We start from the raw sequence: 17,854 nt of genomic DNA on the forward strand, positions 1-17,854 counted from the left end.
AATAGAGGCATGGGATGGCCCTGAAAATTATGTCATAAAGAGCCTTTGTGATATAATGACAAACAGGGTTGTCGTTGCGATTGCCGCAGAAGGCTGACACACAAACTGTCGATGCTGTTCAGTTGAGATTATGACATAATAGCTGCAATTTTAAAGCGGCCACATTACGCGTCGTGACAGCCCGATTCGGCTAGACCTGGCTTCTTCAGTACGTGCCTTCAACAATTCTTAAGCTTATTGCACCACACTGTAATAATAAGTCGGTGACCCTATACCAAAACGAGAAGAAGCTTAATCAAGGCAGCCACGTGGCTAACAGGATGAGATTACGTTGCAACTACCCTATATAATGCACTAATATTCCAAGGCAATATCCTTCTTCTCCAACCGCTCCCCATGTTTCATGATGAGAGGGTCCATGGATGAGAAATTCTTAATGTCTGCGAACAACTTCTCGCCCCAAGGACCAGCCATGATCGCATCAAAGCCCTCGCTCGAGCTGAACGTGAAAGTCGTCTGGATCTGGAACGGCACGTTATCACCGACGAGCTTCACCACGTTCCAGTTTAGAAGCACGGTCCCCGCAGCCTGTTCAAACATGGGCATGTGCTTCGTCGTATAATATTCGTAATCAAATTCAGCTTCGCTTGGATAGAGGATCTTGAGGCGCCACTTTGTTAATTTAAACTCTGAATTACTGAGCATTGAGGAGTGACGTACGGTGAATGAGTGAGCCATGCTGAGACGTTGGTTTGTTGTGTGGTTGCTTGAATAGCGTGGACGATTGATGCAATTTGAAAGATGAGGTTGACTCTGTCCTGTTTTGCAGTTGCGGTCTTAAGGGCTGAAGACTGTTCTTGGAACGTATTGTTCAGTGGGTATTCCGGGCTTGTAGTCTGAAATTAGCTCGTGAATAGAGTTTAGATGATGCGGTGCCAAGGCCTTGGCCTAACCGTGTTGAGAAACTTATTTCTTCGGGCTCAACCCACGGTCCGTTGTTAGATCCCCGCCTCCGCTGAATCCAGACGGCATTCACAACTCGTGTGGGTCCGAAGCCAGTCAATATAATATGCATGACTCCGGACATAAGACACTTAAATACGTGTCTAAAGCTAAGGGAAAGAAAACCAATAGTTCCTGCGCCCACGTAACCGGGCAGTCCCTTGTAGATGGCTGTGGGAGACCCGAAGTGCCGGAGCCGGCAAGAACATCACGGCGATACCATCGCGAAAAATCCGAAGCTTGATCAGTTAAATACAAGGCTTTAATGTCCAAAAAGAAGACCAATACCACCTCATCACATCACATCACTCAATCACCAATATCTTTCTGTTTCTCTACAACGCAATTACAACCTCTTCCAGAAACTCTTTTGCTAAACCACCATGGCCTCCATCAACAACAAAGTTATCGCAATCACTGGCGGTGCATCTGGCATGGGCCGCGCCACAGCGACTCTTCTCGCCTCACTCGGTGCCCGCGTATCGCTCGCCGACGCCAACGCCTCTCTGCTCAAAGAGGTCGAGGCTGAGCTCGCGGCCGCTTACGGCGCAGAAAACATCTACACCAAGCTCGTTGACGTTCGGGACCGTGTCACCGTCGAGGCCTGGATCAAGGAGACTGTCGACAAGTTCGGCAAACTTGACGGCGCAGCGAATCTGGCGGGCGTTTCTGGGCGGCAGCAGAACGTCGCGTCCGTCGCCGAGATCGACGACGATGACTGGGACTTTGTCATGGACGTCAATGTCAAGGGCGTGCTCAACTCGATGCGAGCGCAGATCCCCATGCTGAACGACGGCGCTTCGGTGGTCGTTGCGGCGTCCACCGTCGGCCTCATGGCTCTGCCAAACAACGCGGCCTACGTGACGAGCAAGCATGCCGTCGTCGGGTTGACCAGGACGGCGGCGAGGGAACTCGGGTCAAGGTTTATAAGGGTAAACGCAATTGCTCCGTAAGTGTCCACCAGAATATCAAACATGTTGAGACAATGCTAACCTGTGGCAGTGGACCCATTGAAACGCCCATGTTGAAAGGTGCGGCTACGCGCATGGGGGGCAACCCCGAGGACATTCCCAAGGCCATGTCTCTGGAGATAATGAGATTGGGTAAAGCGACTGAGGTTGCCGCGCTCGTTGCCTTTTTGCTGGGGGATGACTCCAAGTTCATCACAGGATGCGTCTACCCCGTTGATGGTGGCCAGCTATGCTAGTTGAAAGTGGACTCAATGTGGTCTACTTGTCACGGTTGAGGGCCCGTTGTGAGGCAGTGGATAGACTCAAATGAGCATCGTGGAGCCTTGGTCTTGCCAGTATAACAGATAGTATTGCATCAGGAACTTTAGACAGACATAATTCTGTTTGATGGAAGGCTTTTATGGGTAATATGTTTATTTTATCTTTCCATCAGATTATAGTACTTTACTATTAACTCTAATATCAATTTGATGTAAATAAAATCTGTACACCTTTGCAATAGGCTGTAGCTTTCTAAGTCGTTAATATTAGCCAAAAGATTGACCTGGCGGCAGTGAGATGCTGGTTTTGATCACAGTTGAAGTTTCCAGAGATTTATCTAAAATTTTAGTGATGTTGTACAGTATGTACAACCGTGTTGTACGTACGTACGTACAGAAAGAAAAAGTACGTACACGTACTATGTACGTACAATGGGACCCACAACAATCCTAATAGGGGAATATGTGGGTCATATTGTACAAATACGGGGGGCTGTACAAAAACTCCGTTGGCTGAGCAGCTCAACACACTCTGCCATTCTCTCCCGATTGAAGGTATCGCCAAAAAGATGGCGCCCACCCAAGCTAACGCTGCCTTCGTTTGGCGACAGTTTATCGACCTCGGCCGCTCTAACTCCAAGAAAAGCAAGCGATACAGATGCCGTCACTGCCAAAAGGATTTTGCAGCGACCTCTGTTGGGAGGCCGAAAGAGCATCTCGCTGCGTGTGAGAAATGGCAAGCCAAGCAGCGACAAGAGCGTCAAGCTCAAGATAACGCTGGCTATCTTCCCTCATATTCAGAAGCTATACAAAAGAAGATAACCGAGGTCGGAATTCGGCATATCTCGCAGGACGAGAGTCACAGTTACGCCTATGATGCCGCCGCTGCTGTAATCGCCGGCGGTCGGCCCTTCAGCCTCTTCGAGAGCCGCCGTTGGCGTTATTTCTTCACTCGAATTAAGCCTGGCTGGAAGCCTCCTAGCCGCGCCGCCATCACGAGAATTCTTCCCGACTTCTATCAGGAACTCTATGACGAGGTTTTCAAACGCATTACCAGCTCAGAATGGTTCAACATCATATTTGACGCTTCCGATAATGTCTCGGGTCACAGAATCGTTAATATCTCGGTACAGCTACCAGACGGCCCAGCCTTCTACTGGAAAACGTTTGACACGGGAGACGAACAGCACACAGCGGAGAATTGGGTGAAGCTGATATGGGGAGAAATGCAGCAACTGTGCGGCGGTGATCTCTCCAGAATCAATTCTATCTGTACAGATACCGAAAACACGATGCGCTCTGTGCACGGCTTGCTAGGGAGATTCCCAGAGCTCTCACATATCAACTTCTCTCTATGCGATTCTCACGGCCTTCAGCTTCTAATTAAAGATATCCTTCTTCTTCCATTCTTTGAGGGTCTCTGTAATAACGTCAGCACCCTTCTCAAGTTCTTCTCACGGTCTAAATTACAATTGCAAAGATTGAGAATGTGCCAACGCACAAGGTGGAACGGAGTAACTCGCGCGCTGATCAGAAGGTACCGGTAAATCGTTAGCTGTGACTGAGAAATCGATATACTAACTCGCTCGTTCCGAATAGTATAATTACACGCTGGGGTTCTCAGTACAATTCTTTCTTCTCCCTCCTCCGTTCTCGAGACCCTGCCAGAGACTGGTCTATTCGAAAAGATGTACGGGATGAGCTGCGATCTCAAGATTGCCCCGTTCTCCTGCCCGAAGCGGTTCGAATCATCAAAGATAACAGCTTCTGGCTAAAACTGGAGGCTGCGATCGCTGTGCTAAAACCCGTGAACGAATTTCAACACGCTTCCGAGGCTGATGGGGCGGGAATCGCACACGTTGTAAATCGCTGGCTGCAAATCAAAAGCAAATGGTCTGAGATGGGAGAGGTTGATCAGTTTCCTGATATTCCGTGGGACGACATTGACGCTATATTCAAAGCCCGGCTCGATAAGCAAACGTACGATATACATTGGATCGCCGATGCCCTCCGGCCTGATACAACAGGTCCAAATTCGAAACTGCCGCCTAGCGTCTTTGCGCGCGTACAAGAGTATTTGCAGAAACAGCTGAAAAACGACGACGAATACCACCGTGCCCTTTCCGAATTCACACACTTCCGAATGCGTACAGGCGGCCCAGATGGCTTGTTTAATAAACACAGCGCTGTATACGATGATGGCTTCAAGCCAGCAATGGCGTGGCAGTGCCTCCTCAACCAGGGCTCGATTCTGGCTAGAGTAGCCGTGAAGGTAATGAACACGCTTGCGAACTCTGTGCCCTCAGAACGAAGTTTCTCTGCTATTAGTTTCATACACACGAAAGCTCGAAATCGCCTTACGCCCATGCACGCTGACATGCAGGCCTTCATTTTTATGAACGACCGCGTATTAGATCGCCTTAAGGATCAGAAGTACGCCCATAAAAAGCGCTGGGCGGATCTTGAGGAGAAGGACTGGCTAGAACTCGAAGATTCATATCTCGAGTTATTTGTGAATGCGCAGGGCAAGAAGGTCTGGATGGATGGTGTGATGGCCTCCACCAGTGGAGATTTTGAGTGGGAGGGCGTATTACAGTCGACGGGTGATATATTGGGGGTTGGCACTGAGGTGGAATCAGAGGTTTGAGGCCAGAATGGCAGAAGACGAGGACCGTGAGAAGCCTACTAAGTTACCAGTATTACCTAAAAAGGAAGGGGGAAATTTGTATGGTACATATTTGTACGTACAATAAAGTTGTACGTACGTACAGCGGCTAAAATACAGTACGTACGTACGTACGTGTACAAGAAATTGCATCACTAATCTAAAACAAACCTGAGTTGCAGTTGGGTAGTGGGGTTACCATTTCCCGGGTTTGTACTTTACCGTATCGTACTATACCATGAGATTATGTATAGAAGCTCTTTGTGCCAAGACTCTTGCGTGACAAACGTGCTTCAATTCAATGACGCCAAGACGGTTCAAAGAACTCTTTACCCCAATCTTTCATTAAGCCGGCCTTGTCTCTAAAGTCTCTTACCACCAGGTATACACTTGTAGTCCAAGTCAAGGCCTGGATCCAAGCTACTGAGAGAGGATATTGCGACACAAAAAAATCGATGGGGTGTATCTAGTATGATAGAGAGAACATTGACCAGCATTCGGATGCTTTGCGCAAGACTTCAGAATAATAACGAATAAAACAATTGTAATTCTGGTGGTTCTCGCATTCCTCCTGTAGCAAGCCCTTGAGCGTAAAATACCAACTTGCAATTGTTTCCATGCAACCCTGTAAGCGCATTATTTAACCTGACAAAGACCTTGGCACCTCTTCCCCTAAACTCACCCCCAAAAGGACCTCCTCCAGTCTCTAAGCAAGATATCCCATCTCACCTTAAAAGCATCTTTGGCTGCCCGATTCTCAAGCCCCGGCATCGGATAAGACAGCTGTTGACCCCCAAGGGAAGTAACAATAACGCTCCTTGCTCCAGTGAGAGGCGATAGTTGCCGCCTTTAATACCGCCATACCAAATTTGTGCTTTTTGATGACTTCATTTACATTCTGTCTAATTCGCGCATTGTGCTTTCAGCCCGGTCTAGGTTGCTCATGTTTCATGTGACACGAAAGCGGCGGAGAAAAGTGCAAGGAGATAGATATCAGTCGAGAGTGACTGCACACAATGCAAGCTGCCGCCGAGTAAGGATCGCATTAACTATAGAGAAAAAAAAGAACCAATACCTTAACGATGACGAAACTCTTGCACTAATGCCGGAACTATAACTCTCCTGCCCCCTAGTTCTGATCGGGATCATCTTTTCACAGGCATAGCTGACTTGACTGGCTATATTACAGGCAAATACTCTTCCGACAAGAGTTATATTCCAGCTTGTAAGCTTATCCACAGAAATGTTGGCCCCCACATTGGTATTTAGGGTGGTGAATATGTCGACGTTGAATAGATTGAGTTCTTGGCCAGGTTGGGGCTAGTACAAAATATAAGACGCGATCCAAAACGACAGATTTTAACTCGTTGACAGGTGGAACGAGTAAACGGATGCAGCCTGACTCTTTTTTAACCACTTTGTCTTGGTGCAGAGTAACGTCTTGACGGTTTGGCTGGCTTAGCGGATCCTGGAGCAGCTCATAGCAGGGGATTATACCAAGGCCATGAGGATGGGCTACTTTGGGTGCTTTATCAGTGTTGAGGTGATGCTTGAGAGTGTGTGTGACACTTCAGGCACAGACATTTGAGTTGGAGGCTGGAGTTTTGTCTATAGTGGATTATTCTCTGTAATCAGGTCTGGCAGAATGAAATGATGCATATTGCCTTGCTAGAATAAATGTAGTACAATTTTTAGGAAGCCCGATAAATCATCTGTGCAGCACGCAAATGTAGCATGTGGCATTATTATCGCTAAGAATGGCTCGGTGTATAGCAGAAAGCTAAGCACAAGAGTCAAGTATTTACAGATAAGGCTCTCCATAATTACTTTCTCATGCGCCCCCTATTTTCAAGACGGCAACTTCTCACCTAGGCGGCCCCTACTAAATTGTTGACGATCGAACTCCTTGTGAGTCTTATGTTTCAGTCTCAAACAGTCCCTGTTCCTAGTGTTTATACAGCGTTTTCGGGACCAGATGAAGTGCCAACTTTGCTTCATAATGGGCTTTTACCACAAGACATAGAGAATATTTATTAGGTTTACCACTGGTTTAGTACCAAGACCTCCAATTATTTCCTCTCTACACTTATTGTCTTGGAATTTTTGACCGATGTTTGAAGTTATCAACGCGTTTTGGCTAAAGTTATTGGGTCTTGGCTTTACAGTGTTGAGCATGCTCTTTGAAACGTCCCACTTATCGCCCATATTGTAGTTCCTCCCTATTGATTACGGCTGATGTATTATTCTCAGTTGATCAGGGTTACTATCCATAAATCGGAACCATTAAACCCAACATCAGCAGCATGAAGAACACGTTTACTGGCCGAGAAGCGTCACATCAAAATATTCTCGGCCAGACACCATTTCGTCTAACGCTGGAACCCTCCTCGCAAGTGAAATGCGACAGACTGGAGCAATCAAAACTGTGCAGCGCATATGTTTGCTATGATCAACGCACGGAGCCAATGCACAATGTCTCTTGACTGACCTGTATTGAAAGGTCATTTAAGTAATCTGATATCTTTTAAAAAGCTATGCTACTGAGGAATTAATTAGACTTACTGGGTGATATTCTTATCTAGTGGAGTAAGAGCCGTTTTTCTTTTATTAAGATAATCTAGAGACCTCTCTATGGAAGGTGTCTCTATGACACTCAAGTATAAAGCCGTTCATTATGTTATTTATACCAGTAAACACAGCCCTCGTTCCACTTTACACTAACGTCTTGTAAAATGTCCAGTAAATTATGTCTACTCCAGTCATCCTTCTGAATCATTTCCAATGAACCCTCGGTGGGGTAGCTTATTAGTACTATAAAACGTTAATGCGCCCGAGACCCGGACTTCGTCCGAATTCACTCTATGCCCAAGAACTAATAAGGGGATCTTATACCTCATTTAACAGAGCGACCAGCCTGGAAGCAGAAGGGCTCTCTCCAAGGAACACTATTATCAGTTTGACTCTGGCCATTTTAGTTATACCTTGTTTGCTAAGTTTGGCTGTATGGTCCAGCTTTTAGGAAAGCGCATTGCTACAGCGGAGAAGACATGTGGTCAATCTCATACCAAAATTCATGCCTAAATCCAATTTGATACAAATCCACCAATACTTCAAACGCGGTGACGCTGAGCCTGTGTATAAAGGGCAAAGAGATCTCTCGCGCCGCAGGTCGACAGGTTCATACGAGGCTGAACAGGATTGTACATAACGAGTCACGCCCATGGACTCTTTCATCTTGGGCGGTCTACAGTGCATCATTTACTAACGTCTACTTTCGGGCCCTTGATCGAGATGCCTCGTCAAGGCAGAGAGCTGCATGTCCTTGTGGGCAACGTTGGTAGGACATTGACGATCAGGACAACTATAATTCTAACATAACGGAAGAGGTAGTAAACTGGAAATCTATTTCTTATGAGGACGTCTTTAATACATGCCGTTCTACCTGAAGCGGGGTGGCATGTGCTAAACACACCCCTTTAACTAAATAACATTACTAACTGATATAAACCTAAGCCACTACCTCCACAGTGAATCCCTCAAGGTTTCCTTGCGCCGTATAGTCCTGCGTCATTTCCTTGTAATCGACGGGTCCAGCACCCCAGGCCACCTTCTTACCCTCGTTGATAAGTTGTTCCTTGGTCTTGGGCTGGGCCTTTGCGAATGCCGCAGCGCCCTCGTTGTTGAAGTAGCCGGGTGTGCACGTAGGCACGACGCTATACCAATTCATCGTTTTGGCAACTTCCAGGCCATAGTGCCTTTCACCCTCCTGCGAAGCCTCTATGACAACTTTCTGGTTCGGGCCTTGCTGCTTCTGGGCTTGCTTTACGATGCTGATGATGAGGGCAGCCTGGGCTTCCAAAGTAGACGTGTAGTTCCAGGTGGCTCCAGCTCCACGACCCAAATAGCTGAACATGTTTGGAAAACCAGGCAAAGCCAGACCCAGAAGTGTTCCTGCGGCGGGAGAATGCCAATAGTCCTTCATGTTGAGGCCGTTGCGTCCCTTGATAGTCAAGCCTGACTTCTCGGAAGGATCCATAGTCATGCCCATTGTGAATCCGGTGGCGAGGATGAGGGCGTCGATCTCATGCTCGATGCCGTTAGAGATGATGCCGTTCTCTGTGAGTCCATCGAGGCCTTTCCCGTCGGTGTCGACCAGCGTGACGTTCGACCTGTTGAATGCCGGGAGGTAGTCGTCATGAAACGAAGGGCGCTTGCACCATGTACCGTACCACGCTTTCAACTTCTCAGCGGTACCTGGGTCCTCGATGATTTCATCAACGCGCTTGCGCAGTAGCTCTGTGCGCGGGAAATCGAGCTCGTACATGTCCTTGATATGTTGCTCGACCTCATTTGGAGCAACAACCTTCGAATTGGACCCGAGGAAGCCAGAAGATCCTGGCGTATTCGTCCAACCATCGTTGATTATATCAGGACCATAGCCTTTGCTGTTGCTGACGTATGCATCAAAGTTGATCCTGCGCTTCGCTTGCCATCCTTTGTCGCTCGTCAGAGCGGCCCATGTCTCCGCATCGATCTCAGTTTGATTTCGAACTCCTACGTACGACGGTGTCCTCTGGACAACGTATACGTGGTCAGCCCATTTGGCCAGCTCAGGCACAATCTGGATACCAGTTGCGCCGGTGCCGATAATAGCAACTCGCTTTCTTCGGAGTTTCACCAGATCAGACTTTTCTTGAGTGCCACCGGGGTAGTTGTAGTCCCAGCGGGCCGAATGGAAGACATGCTTTTTATTGCAAAAGTCCTCCCACCCAGGAAGCTTAGGGACCTTTAGAAAGGGAAAGGAGCCGCCGGCCAGGATGACAAACTCGGAGGTCACAGTGAAGGTCTCTGACTTTGCGGGTTGACCAACTGTACGTGTCATAGTGACAACCCAGAGCTTCTTGTTCTCGTCCCAAATCGTTGAATCGATCTTGGTACAAAATTGCCCTTGAATGCCAAAGTGATCTGCACTTCGTTCGATCTGGCCTCGGATCTCGTGACCATACGAGTACCTATGTCGAGGCTGATAGCCCGTTTCCTCGAGAAACGGGACGTAGCAGTAGCTTTCAACATCGCACATAGCTCCAGGATAACGATTGTAGTACCTGTTGACTTCGTTAATGTGTGCCAATGACATACGGATTTGGCATACCAAACACCACCAAAGCCTCCCGCAATATCAACGCACACAACATCCTTCTTGTCAAAACCAGCCTCAATCAGGCGTCCCGCGTCGGCAACGCCGTTGATTCCTGCTCCGGCGATAAGGAACTTGATGTTATCGCCATCTTTGAGAGGAGGGCTTTTGACTCGAGCATCGTTGTAGTCCACCCAAGGATCTTTGTTAATGTCCTGGAGACTCTCTGATCGAGCATCGATGTACTGGCTGTTGCCTTCTTTCTTGAGACGCTTGGCTCGTTCGAGCTCGTACTTCTTGCGAAGTAGTTCCATTGTTTCTTTGGGAAGCTGTGTTGCAGTCATTGTAAAGACTTGAGTAATAAGTACGTGTAGAGAAGTAGTTGACTCTGATTTGAGGAGACTTGAGAAAAGTAAGTGGGAACATAGCGATAAATACTTATTCTGCTTCTAGTCCCAGACAGTATACTGAGCATTATGCCATAAGCTTTCGGGCTCGGGCTTAACAGAAATCGGGGGGGTCTTTTGTCTGACCACAACGCAGATATGCAGCTGTTAGTAACATGTAAGTTAACTACGTTTTTTATGGGGCCGGCAGTTAGATATAACAATAGGTCGCCGGAGTTAGGAAGCATAATATCCATGGTGCATTCACATATTTATCTATCAAGAGAGCGACATTTCGTCTATAGTTGTCGGATTTAAAGTAGCAAGGATTAATTATGTTCGGTAGCGACCCATGGACTTTTTGTAATCTCGGGCCCTCGGGAAGTAACTACCTCCGGATTAGACTGGATCTTTCCCGCAGGTTCACCACGCCTCGCTGATTGGTTCCTATCCGTTTTTTCTTCCTCTTTCTTACCGCCGTTGCACTATTGTCCACAGCCGTTTTCCTCGGCCGCACGCTATCAACTCGGCACTGGATAATTTTTCGCGTCCTATCTCTTTAGCTGTCATAAGGCCTCAAGCAGGTCACTTACCCCGCTTTTCTGACTAATTTCACAGGTACCTGCAGGATACGTAAAGTTCCCGTCAGACAGCTTCTTCATTCAACACCACCAAAATCATCAAAATCCTCATACAAATTGACCCTAACGTGTCTCAAATAAAACAATGAGCTCTTCAAAGATACAAGATTATATAGACGATCACAGCTTTGACCCCCCGCCTTCGAGGGCAGCTAATGACCCCACCGGCGTGCCTGATTTTCCGCCCGAAGAGGGCTGCGGTGATGATTTTCAACCTTTCAACGTAGAATACCGTGATTTTAAGATCAACCCTCTGCCCAAGGAACCACTCGAATTATTACAGCTTTTCGTACCTATTTCCCTTATGCAGTCATGGATTGAATACACCAACAGCTGGGTCGCTCACTTACTCGAAAATTCCGTTATTGACAACTGGAATACCCCCCTTTCCGAACAGTCACGTATCCTTCAATAGGAAGGCTTCTCCACTGCAACAGCTTATGTATGGCTTGGGGTCCTCATTTACCTAGGAATTCATAGGGAATAACGATAGAAGACCATTGGAAGGCACCTAGCCTAGGAGATCAGCGCCCTCTTCACTCAATCATCAAGTTCATGCCCTTACACCGGTTTCAGCTGATCATGAGATATATCCGCACCTTTGACTATACCAAGCTCGATGTGAGCGATGAGGGCGATCTTCCAAAGACCTTCCAAGCGGCTGAAGAGTGGTCTAATCATATACAAACGGTGTCTGCCGAGCTCTATCTTCCAGGGACTAATCTAACTGTAGATGAGTGTATGATCCCTTTTACAGGCAGATCAAAAGAGACAACGCTCGTCAAGGGAGAGCCTACGCCAGTAGGCTTCAAAGTCCGGGTTATTGCGCAACAGGGCTACTTTCTGCAGTGGCTTTGGCATGTGAAGGCATCACCATATAAGGCTGTAACGGTCGAGCTACCTACACCACAACAGCGCGGCAAGAAGGGAAAGCTACTGACCGAGATCCCTCTCAGCAATACACAGAGCGTCGTGGTTCACCTGTTAAAAAGGCTATCAACACAGACACATCACGTCTTTACGGATAATCTCTTCTCGTCACCGCAGCTCTTCCGCCTTCTTCGGCGGCTCGGATACGGGGCTACAGGCACAGCACGCCCTAACAGCGGCACCACCACCGAGATAAAGCATATAAAAGAGACCGGGAAGCTTCCTGATGGCAAGCGTTTAGTGTGTAATGAGGTATATTTAATCCCGACGAAGGATAAAAAGGTATAGACAACTTTACCTGTATTTTCCTTACTAATTTGTCTCTTTTTATTCCTCCCAGGTCCTTCAAATCGCTTGGAAAGATAGCTCTGTGGTGCTCTTCCTTTCAACTGTGCACAGCGCAGCCCCTCTTGACCGCACACTCATAAGGAGAAAATTACCTGCCAAAAGAGGCACAAAGGCAGAGGCACAACGCCTACAGCAGGTCTTCAACGGTGATAGCTTCAAGATGATCCCTATTCCTTCTGTTGCCGCCCAGTATAACGTTGAAATGAATCACGTGGACCGCGGTGATCAGATAAGGTCCTACACAACATACGAGCATCGATTCCGGCGTGGTCCTGGCAGGCGTTACTGTGGTCTTTCCTCCTCGAGGTTGCACTTGCGAATAGCTTCATTTTGCAGAAGAAGACCCGGCAGCCTCATTGGAAGCCTTATATCACACTTCGAGCTTGGAAAGAGGCTATTTACAACGCTATTTTTAACACCTGCGGCACCGAAAGTCACATAAGGAAGAGATACCGTACAGGGAAGGAGGAAGACAGCGAGGATCTTGAAGCACGGCAAATTCACCTACAAAGAGATATCAATCATGTCCATAGAGGCAAATAATCCCCCTGCCTAGCTTGTAAAGGCTGCCGGCAAGGGCAGCCTCGACCCTCGAAAAAAAGGAAGGGAAAAGGAGGTTATGTACAGCCGATATCAGGAAATGAACGAAGGGTAAGGACCCGATACGGCTGCAAAGTATGTGATGTAGCGATTTGTAACAATGCTGACTGTTGGTACTTCTATCACACGCTAATTTAGGTGTGGTTGAATGTACCGATCGTCACGGTCATTTTGATTGGCGCCCGCTCCCTGTCGGTATATGTTTGAGGCCTTATGACAGCTAAAGAGATACTAGTGTTCGCTCCGGGAACTAGACTTCCATCGTAACCGGTGACGTCACAGTAAGTATTACTAACAAACACCCGCTAGATTGCCGAGTTCTATTAGTGTGGAGATTGGATAAGGTGTCTGAATCGAGTTACTATTGACCGAGAATACGAGTGAAAGACGGTGATGTACTCCATTTTTCTTGCGACAAACCCCTTCTACATTTTACCCCTACCACGTCCGTGGAGCGTTAATTATGGGCCCACTATTAGCAGTATGCAGAAGACGGGAAGATAAACAGTCCGAGAGATCAATTAACTAGCTCAATACGCAGACTCGTCGCAGAGAGCTTAAGTCCGAGCCCTGTTTATCAGGGTTGTCCTCGGAATAACTCCGACAAATCAACATGGGCAAAAGCAATATCCCACATTGAACTGCCGAGAGTCTAAAATAAATAAAGAGGGGCGGGTGCGTGATTGTCGAGAGGGATGGAACCTGCTTCAGATTCCTACCGCTGAGACCATATAGTAAGCGTTTAACTCCCGAATTGGACTACTAAACTTTGTGGGCAGTGTTTAAGCTTTTATATTAGTCATGATGGTCATGGTGACCTAGGGCAGAGAGATGTGGCATTTAGTAATATAAAGTGTTAGAAGGAAGGATTTATATGTATAGCGATGGTTGCTTGGGGTATTATGGTGTTGTTAATCCGTTATATGAACTCCTAGCGTTTCTTCGGCCCAAGCCACCGCCGAAACTACGCTGTATTCGGCCATTTTCTGCTGCTTGCGGAGCAACTATCTCGCCGAGCCAAGAACTCTAGTCTCAAAATAGGTCCGGGCCCGTGTCCGCCCTGTGTGGACTTTTCGGGGTGGCAAATGGTAACTTGAATCACGCTATCGATCCTCAAAAACAAAAAATCAGCTTAGAGCAGGGTTTATACGCGAAAAAACAGAAAGAAAAAAAAAGAAAAAGAAAAAAACCTTCCAGCCTTCCCTATCAATTTTAGTACTGACTATCAACCATATCTAACTCACCGAAACGATCAGTCCTAATCACTGGGTGCGCGCTCAAGCCCACTTACCTTTGAAACCCCTGTCTTCTAACTTTCGATCATTAGATGTTCCCACGGTAGTGCCGACAATGCACTGGCTTTGGAATTTGCTTTCAAAGGCTTCGTGTCGTTGCCATCGTGCGTTCGCTCAAGACACTTGGGAACTTGACTGAGAGGGGCATTGAGACCCTCGCTCTCGATGTGACCAAGCCTGAAAGCATCGACAGCCTCAAGACTGAAATAGTGACTCACACAGGAGGCTCTCTGGATACTTTGTTCAATGGTAAATCCAAAACTATATCAAACAGTGGGAAAAAACTTAATTAACCCGTGAAAAGGGATTACGAGCACTTTAACACACATTTGCGGCTCTACATGCGCTTTCTTCAGCATATTTCAAAGTCAATCCGTCTCCGGACTAAACCCCGCCAAAACGTTGCTCATGAAGTGATTATGTATCCTTATCGGTGGCTTATGATGAGCGACCGATGTTGTTGCCAAAAAAGCAGACGGTATCCTCTTCCTTCAGCTGAATGAACTATAGGCACAGTAACAGGAATGTCGCAATGCTCCCATTGAAGGAGGCAAAACGAAGACTATGGGTCTCAGTAGGCCATGGAAAATGTATTGTATCTTCCAAAGGCATGCCACAGATCAGACCTAGCTCAAAGAGGTTTTATACCTCCACAGCCCAGTGATATCCCTCGCATTGCGCTCATTGCTTCTTTATATTTACTTATGTATCCTCATTGACCCAGTTCTTTCCCAGAAACAGTTTCAATAGTATGAAGGCGTCATAATAAAACTTGCTTCTGACATGCGTACACCATGGTTCGACTAATGGATTCCAGGTCTCGTCAAATGAGATTTAGACCCTCATCTCGTTTATGAATGGAGCTAATATTGATGAACGAGTTGTTAAACGAGCAAGCTAAACGATGCAGTACGAGACTAAACGAGACTAAACGAGACTAAACGAACCTTGTTGAAGAGTGAGAGACATTAGCCAGAACGGCGATCGCGTTTCCATCTTGGAAAAACGAGTCGGGCTCTCATCGGAGAGGAGATAGGCCCCGAGGGTCTCGTTCCATAATTGAGATTGGATGGCGTTATGGAGGCTCTTGAGACGCGTCTGGTAGACTGAAATTTCGACACCGCTGCCTCTCAGTAACGTTTGCGGTTCTTGTAAGATATAAGCTTAAAGGGCATTGAGCTTTGTGCTAGCACCAGTCTGCGGCGGATCATAATAGTTCCAGTCCCTTGCGAATGAAGCGTCTGAGATAGTAAGGGCGCCATTCTCGAGTTTAGAATCCGCCTAATCCAATATGGCAGCAACCCGAGCCCACTTGGTCTTACTTCGCAAGCTACAACTATGAGGACCCCCTTCTTGGCACGTTTAATAGCTTCGACCTATAGCAAATCTTCTTTAGCGTGATTCAAAATCACGGGAGCCGCAGTATTCATATATATTACATCGACTTTGTGTCTCATCTTGACCCAAACCAGGATGGGAGTGCCTTCATAGACTTGCCGGTGTGGGATACGAGCGGTAAGCTCATGGATATCCCTAGTAGTGACGGTGCACTGCTTAACGGCAACTTCAGGAATGAGCTCTATGACTTCCTCTCCACAAGAATGCATGCGCTGAGGCTATTAACACTCACACAGCAATGCTTTGCACTGAAGTGGCTCTCATGAAACATTGACCTCTATCTCCCTACTCAAGCATAGGGAAACGAACCGCACCGCGTTTCCTCTTTTCATCCAATCATAGCCCAGAAGGCTTACCCACAATTTTTACCTTCAGAAACGCATTGCATTTCGTAAAAGCTAGTCAGCAATGTATTTGAGTTAGGAGTTGTTACCTGCACAGCCGGCTGTGCACAAATATTATGTAAGTCGCACACGGGTGTAAGGGATACTACTTTTCATCCATGAATATAACATTGATTCACACAATTGACATCTGGATGACATAATCACTTCGCACAGCCAGCTGTGTAGATAATAATTCCTATTTGAGTTCAATCTCCATCTCAAATTGGCCTCACAGAGGGCGTGGCGGCATACGACTGCTTAACCGCCTCCTCGCATAACTTGCCGTCGACTTCTTTCCCTGTAAGCCAACCGATCCCTGCCAACATGTCTGACATGCATTTCTTCGAAATGTTTAGCTCTCGAAAAATGCCATCAAACGCATGGGGAAGGCCAGGATACACGTCTAGCTTTGTCGGTACTCCGTGAGCCCGCAAAGCTTTCTCGTAAATAAGTCCATCATCTCTGAGAGGATCCTGGCCAGCAACCTGAATGTAGACTGGAGGCATTCCCTTGTGTGGATGATCGGCTTGAAAGGGAGAGAAAGCCGGCGACAGCACATCTGGACGATAGGCCGCACCCACAAAATCCATCGCTTCCTGGTTGATGACCATGGCATCGGCGTTCTGTTTCCTGGCTAGATAGAGATCTTTGTACTCGACGGGTAAGATTTCCGTTTCCAAAAGGTAAGGAATGCAAACCCAGATTCCCGAGAGCTTAGGAATACGATTCTCCGACACCCACCGCTGCGCCGTGACTGCAGCAAGGTTGCCGCCGGCAGAGACACCACCAATGTAGAACCCAAGAGAGACGTCGCATCCGAGCTCCTTGGCGTTATCTGTTTGGCTCAACCACTGCACAGAGTCCCAGACATCGTCAGGGCCAGTAGGAAACCTATGTTCCGGGGCCAGGCGATACGATAAATTAACGACAGTAAGATTATGGAGCGATGCAATGGCCCTAGACTGATAGCTGTGGGTGTAGTTATTTCCTAGGCAGAAGCCACCGCCGTGAATCATGACGAACATGGCCCGGGCCCCAGGGGATTGCCTGAGAGGTTGATGAATGCGAATCTCGCTCTCATATCCATCTCGCATGGGAATCTTCTTTGTGTACTCAATATCCGTGGATGGTGGGGCGGGGGGCGGATTCTGCTTAAAAGCGGCTGCCATAACAGAAAGCGGGATATTTGGGACATCTTTAGCTTTCGAGAGAAACTGCTCTAAGGTTAGTCAAGGGAGATAGAGAGTCGCATATATTTCTAACCTCGGAAAATTCGGGGCTAAACACCACGCCATTAGCTGGTTAGCGACAATCATTAAGACATCAAATATCTTGCCCTCAGGTTTACCTACTGTTGCTCCCCCAGCTGTAAAACCAATTCTCTAGTTTCGTACATACTCAAGATAATAAATTTAGGAGATAAGAGCGTGCTGGCCAATAGTGGACTAACTATTAAGGCAAAGGAATGGTGTAATATCTGGTAGAAAGGCGGGATTTTATACCTCTCTTATTAGTGCCTAGTTTTAGGAAGAAGACGTTTCACCGCAGGCTCGGGCTGTTCCAAATTCCCGAGTGGGCCCATTACGACGCTATTATTTACTGAAAGGTGCCTAAGTTGCGAGATCAAAAATCCCGATAAGGCATCCTTCCTCTAGAATGAGATATGCCCGGAGATAGCTATCCTAACTCCGTGGTTGCATTACTATAAAATTAACCTAGTAACCTTATTTACATCTCCTAAAATGGTTAGCCATAGGAATTAGGATTAATACCCGTATAATAGTGTATTTGACCACCACGCCCACACCACCACACCGCCACACTGTGATAGCATT

The 17,854-nt window shown here is 47.2% G+C and overlaps 5 protein-coding genes across 5 annotated transcripts; 1 reads left to right on the top strand and 4 right to left on the bottom strand.

Annotated features, from left to right (window-relative positions):
* Nucleotides 1–354: 354 nt before the first annotated feature.
* FOBCDRAFT_204029 (uncharacterized protein) lies at nt 355–738 on the bottom strand (the record flags this gene model as incomplete). Its single annotated transcript, XM_054705534.1, has 2 exons — nt 355–672; nt 721–738. 2 exons carry the CDS (start codon nt 736–738, stop codon nt 355–357), a joined length of 336 nt encoding a protein of 111 aa, XP_054561509.1.
* A 647-nt stretch (nt 739–1,385) lies between these two features.
* On the top strand, nt 1,386–2,209 carry FOBCDRAFT_204030 (3-oxoacyl-reductase; the record flags this gene model as incomplete). The annotated part of the gene is made up of 2 exons (XM_054705535.1): nt 1,386–1,951; nt 2,005–2,209. 2 exons carry the CDS (start codon nt 1,386–1,388, stop codon nt 2,207–2,209), a joined length of 771 nt encoding a protein of 256 aa, XP_054561510.1.
* Nucleotides 2,210–3,970: 1,761 nt separating this feature from the next.
* FOBCDRAFT_227521 (uncharacterized protein) lies at nt 3,971–4,850 on the bottom strand. The gene has a single exon (XM_059609753.1). The coding sequence runs from the start codon at nt 4,622–4,624 to the stop codon at nt 4,148–4,150; it is 477 nt and encodes a 158-aa protein (XP_059465334.1). The 5' UTR covers nt 4,625–4,850; the 3' UTR covers nt 3,971–4,147.
* Nucleotides 4,851–8,406: 3,556 nt separating this feature from the next.
* On the bottom strand, nt 8,407–10,379 carry FOBCDRAFT_139435 (cyclohexanone 1,2-monooxygenase; the record flags this gene model as incomplete). Its single annotated transcript, XM_054705537.1, has 2 exons — nt 8,407–10,003; nt 10,051–10,379. 2 exons carry the CDS (start codon nt 10,377–10,379, stop codon nt 8,407–8,409), a joined length of 1,926 nt encoding a protein of 641 aa, XP_054561512.1.
* A 5,858-nt stretch (nt 10,380–16,237) lies between these two features.
* On the bottom strand, nt 16,238–17,415 carry FOBCDRAFT_241675 (alpha/beta hydrolase fold-3 domain-containing protein; the record flags this gene model as incomplete). Its single annotated transcript, XM_054705538.2, has 2 exons — nt 16,238–17,233; nt 17,395–17,415. 2 exons carry the CDS (start codon nt 17,413–17,415, stop codon nt 16,238–16,240), a joined length of 1,017 nt encoding a protein of 338 aa, XP_054561513.2.
* Nucleotides 17,416–17,854: the final 439 nt, after the last annotated feature.

Source organism: Fusarium oxysporum, chromosome VII, assembly GCF_013085055.1.
Source record: "Fusarium oxysporum Fo47 chromosome VII, complete sequence".
In the NCBI taxonomy this organism is placed as follows: Eukaryota; Fungi; Ascomycota; class Sordariomycetes; order Hypocreales; family Nectriaceae; genus Fusarium; species Fusarium oxysporum.

What these genes read in the sequence shown, in the direction of transcription:
- FOBCDRAFT_227521 (XM_059609753.1), bottom strand. Translation starts at nt 4,624, where the DNA reads ATGAAGGCCTGCATGTCAGCGTGCATGGGCGTAAGGCGATTTCGAGCT.